We start from the raw sequence: 2809 nt of genomic DNA, 5'->3' as shown, positions 1-2809 counted from the left end.
CTATAAGGAAACTCGTGGAAAAACCCAAAAGCTGATCTATGAAAAAATATGGGTAAAATAAGCTACGTGTAGAATAAAACATTTAATTTTCATTTTGCATAGTCTGTTACATTTTAGTACCGAGAGCATTTACCTATAACATGCATGCATACACTATATACACCAAACCATCTAGTATATAATGCCGTGAAAATGAAATGTTACAAGTAGTTTCCCTTTTATTTCAGAGATGCAACAATAATACATGGCTCACGATATAAATGCAGCTTGGTGGCAATTATTCTTCTGGTAGCCAGTTTCATGTTTTTTGTGCCACGAAGACATTGGAAGCACCACATAAAAATCCCTTCCGTCTCAGATCCTGTTCCTCTAAAAGAAACTTGCAGGAACGACATAAAAACAATTTCTCTTCCTAAAGGTGCTGATGGTATCCCGTATGCAGAAATAGAAGTAATACGAAGTGACTGTGGGCAGCTCTGCAATACTTCGCGACCCGGTACACCAGGTCCGTATTTCGACCATATTAGAGCACCAGTAAATTGTGAAACGATTTTTAAAAATGAATAAATTGATAAAGGACATGGTTTGAAAGTGGCTCCAAAACAGATTCCAGAAAGACTTCTTAAGGATTTTACAATGAATTTTCGACTGCCAGTTTCAGATTATTACTTTAATAGTCAATATCTCAATGCAAAAAGTAGAACACCAATATGGACAAAAGAAAATGTGGAACAACAGGTCTCTCTAGCAAGGAGAGGAGTTTTAGGTGGAAATTATGGCAGATCTGAAACTAACGCGTTAAGAGATGGAATACAGCATGCTCCTGGCGTCAAAGGTGGGCGTGTCTTGGTGATAGGGTCTGAGAGTCCATGGGTTGAGGCATGCGTATTGGAAGCCGGCGCGAAGGAAGTTGTTACTCTTGAATATGGAGAAATTAAATCCCTGCATCCGCAAATTAAAACTTACATTCCTAGAGAATTTAGGAGGGCTTTTCTTAACAAGTCACTTGGTGCATTTGACGCTGTGGTAACATTTAGCTCTGTTGAACACTCTGGTCTAGGTAGATATGGCGATGGAATTAATCCATGGGGAGATATCATTGCAATCGCGAGGGCATGGTGTGTGACTAAAACAGGTGGATCGCTCACAATTGGAGTAATGTATGATAATGAAAAAGATTACATAAGATACAATGCTGATCGATATTATGGGAAAATAAGATACCCGTATCTCGCCACCAACTGGAAACAACACTACAGAGGACGTGGAATTCAAAGAGTTCATGTGTTCATAAAACCATAAAACTAGACAATAGGAACATCATGTTTTGAGAACACTCTTTATCTAAAATGTTTGAACAATTCATTTAACTCAGAATCTTGCATATAGAAAATTTCACTGAAGAGATTATGGGAATTTACCAATTGCATATCTTAAATAAAAACTAAAACGATTGAGAGTCATTTTTAGTAAAATTTACTAAGGGTGCTTTGCTTCCAAATGCAAAGTCAGCGTAAGCCTTTTGCATTATAAATATCGAGTGTAATGGACTTAAGAGGGTTTTTGTAATTTCGATATAAAATCACAATTTTATATCATATGTTTTTGTCTTTGTCATTTTCTAATCCTTTATTTTTTTTGTAAGCTTAATTTTGCTGGAAACTCATGTGTAAAACCGTTTCTTTCTTATTGGTACATTTCAACTTTACAATAACACATTTTGGAATCAATTTATTCTACATTAATCTTTTAAGGGAATGATGCCTAGGCCAATGTTTATTATTTATACGGCTTATATTTGTTAGTTGTTTAACGTCCCTCTCGAGAAGTTTTCACTCATATGCAGACATCACCACTTGCCAGTGGAGGGCTGCAAATGTATACATTGGCACTTACGGTCATTGAGCAGTTAGGGATCTTTTTCGTGCCAACACCTACTGCGACACGTGACCTCGGTTTATACGGTCTCATCCCAAGGACCTGTCTCCACGTTCTGCAGTGGATTCGAACCCGCGACGCAAGGATCAGCTCCTTACTCCGCGACTCTAGAATATACTCTCTAACAACGGCGCCACACTAGCGTCTACACGACTTATGAAACATAAAACTCACTAAAGCAGAACGCTTTCTGACAATTACGATTGACAAACTCGCAGTGGAAATTCTTATTTTTTAACATTGATATCTAGTCTTAACAGAGTTCAGTTGTACTTTTTTATGTTTTCAATACTGGGTATACAACATTTACTTGTAGATAACAAAAGCATGTAAATAAGAATTCAGGCAGATACAACTGAGTATCTGTTGTTAAAAAAAAATCATTTTTCAAGGAAAAATACATTATCTGACTTTAATGAAGATTACACGGGAATTAATGTAACCTGAGGTAAACAACAATGACTTGAAATTATGTTTTATTGGACAAATCTTGTATACTTGTACCTAAATTGAATCGGGGTCACTCCTAGATGCACTGAATTACTGTAAACATGACTTCTTAATAAACAAGTTAAATTGATGCAAAGAATCAAATCGGCCGCAAAAAATACATTTAGCATTTTAAAATATTTCCACAAGAAAGAGTCCAAAATAAAATCAATGTATAGAAAAAGTATACATTTTTATTGCAAACTGTACATTTCCTTTACTTTTCTGTGCATTTATTTTACACTTTAATTTTTTAATTTTCAGTGATCAATTGATAATTATTAATTATATATATATATATATATATATATATATATATATATATATATATATATATATATATATATATATATATATCAGTGATTGATTGATAACTATTAAT

General features: G+C 34.5%; 1 protein-coding gene across 1 annotated transcript; it reads left to right on the top strand.

The window, feature by feature from the left end:
- Positions 1-300: 300 nt before the first annotated feature.
- Positions 301-1302, top strand: LOC133184862 (uncharacterized). The gene is made up of 2 exons (XM_061319936.1): positions 301-496; positions 578-1302. Exons 1-2 carry the CDS (start codon positions 301-303, stop codon positions 1300-1302), a joined length of 921 nt encoding a protein of 306 aa, XP_061175920.1.
- The last annotated feature ends 1507 nt before the right edge of the window (positions 1303-2809 follow it).

The sequence above is a fragment of the Saccostrea echinata genome, unplaced genomic scaffold, assembly GCF_033153115.1.
Source record: "Saccostrea echinata isolate AGI-Se365-2 ecotype Australia unplaced genomic scaffold, CSIRO_AGI_Sech_v1 ptg000011l, whole genome shotgun sequence".
NCBI classification, from domain to species: domain Eukaryota; kingdom Metazoa; phylum Mollusca; class Bivalvia; order Ostreida; family Ostreidae; genus Saccostrea; species Saccostrea echinata.
The sequence above is the reverse complement of the archived record's forward strand: the minus strand, read 5'-3'. Positions and strand labels throughout refer to the sequence as shown.

Coding starts and splice junctions, on each gene's coding strand:
- LOC133184862 (XM_061319936.1), top strand. CDS start 301: ATGTTTTTTGTGCCACGAAGACATTGGAAGCACCACATAAAAATCCCT. Junction 497..577: donor CTGCAATACTTCGCGACCCG/GTACACCAGGTC, acceptor AAATTGATAAAG/GACATGGTTTGAAAGTGGCT.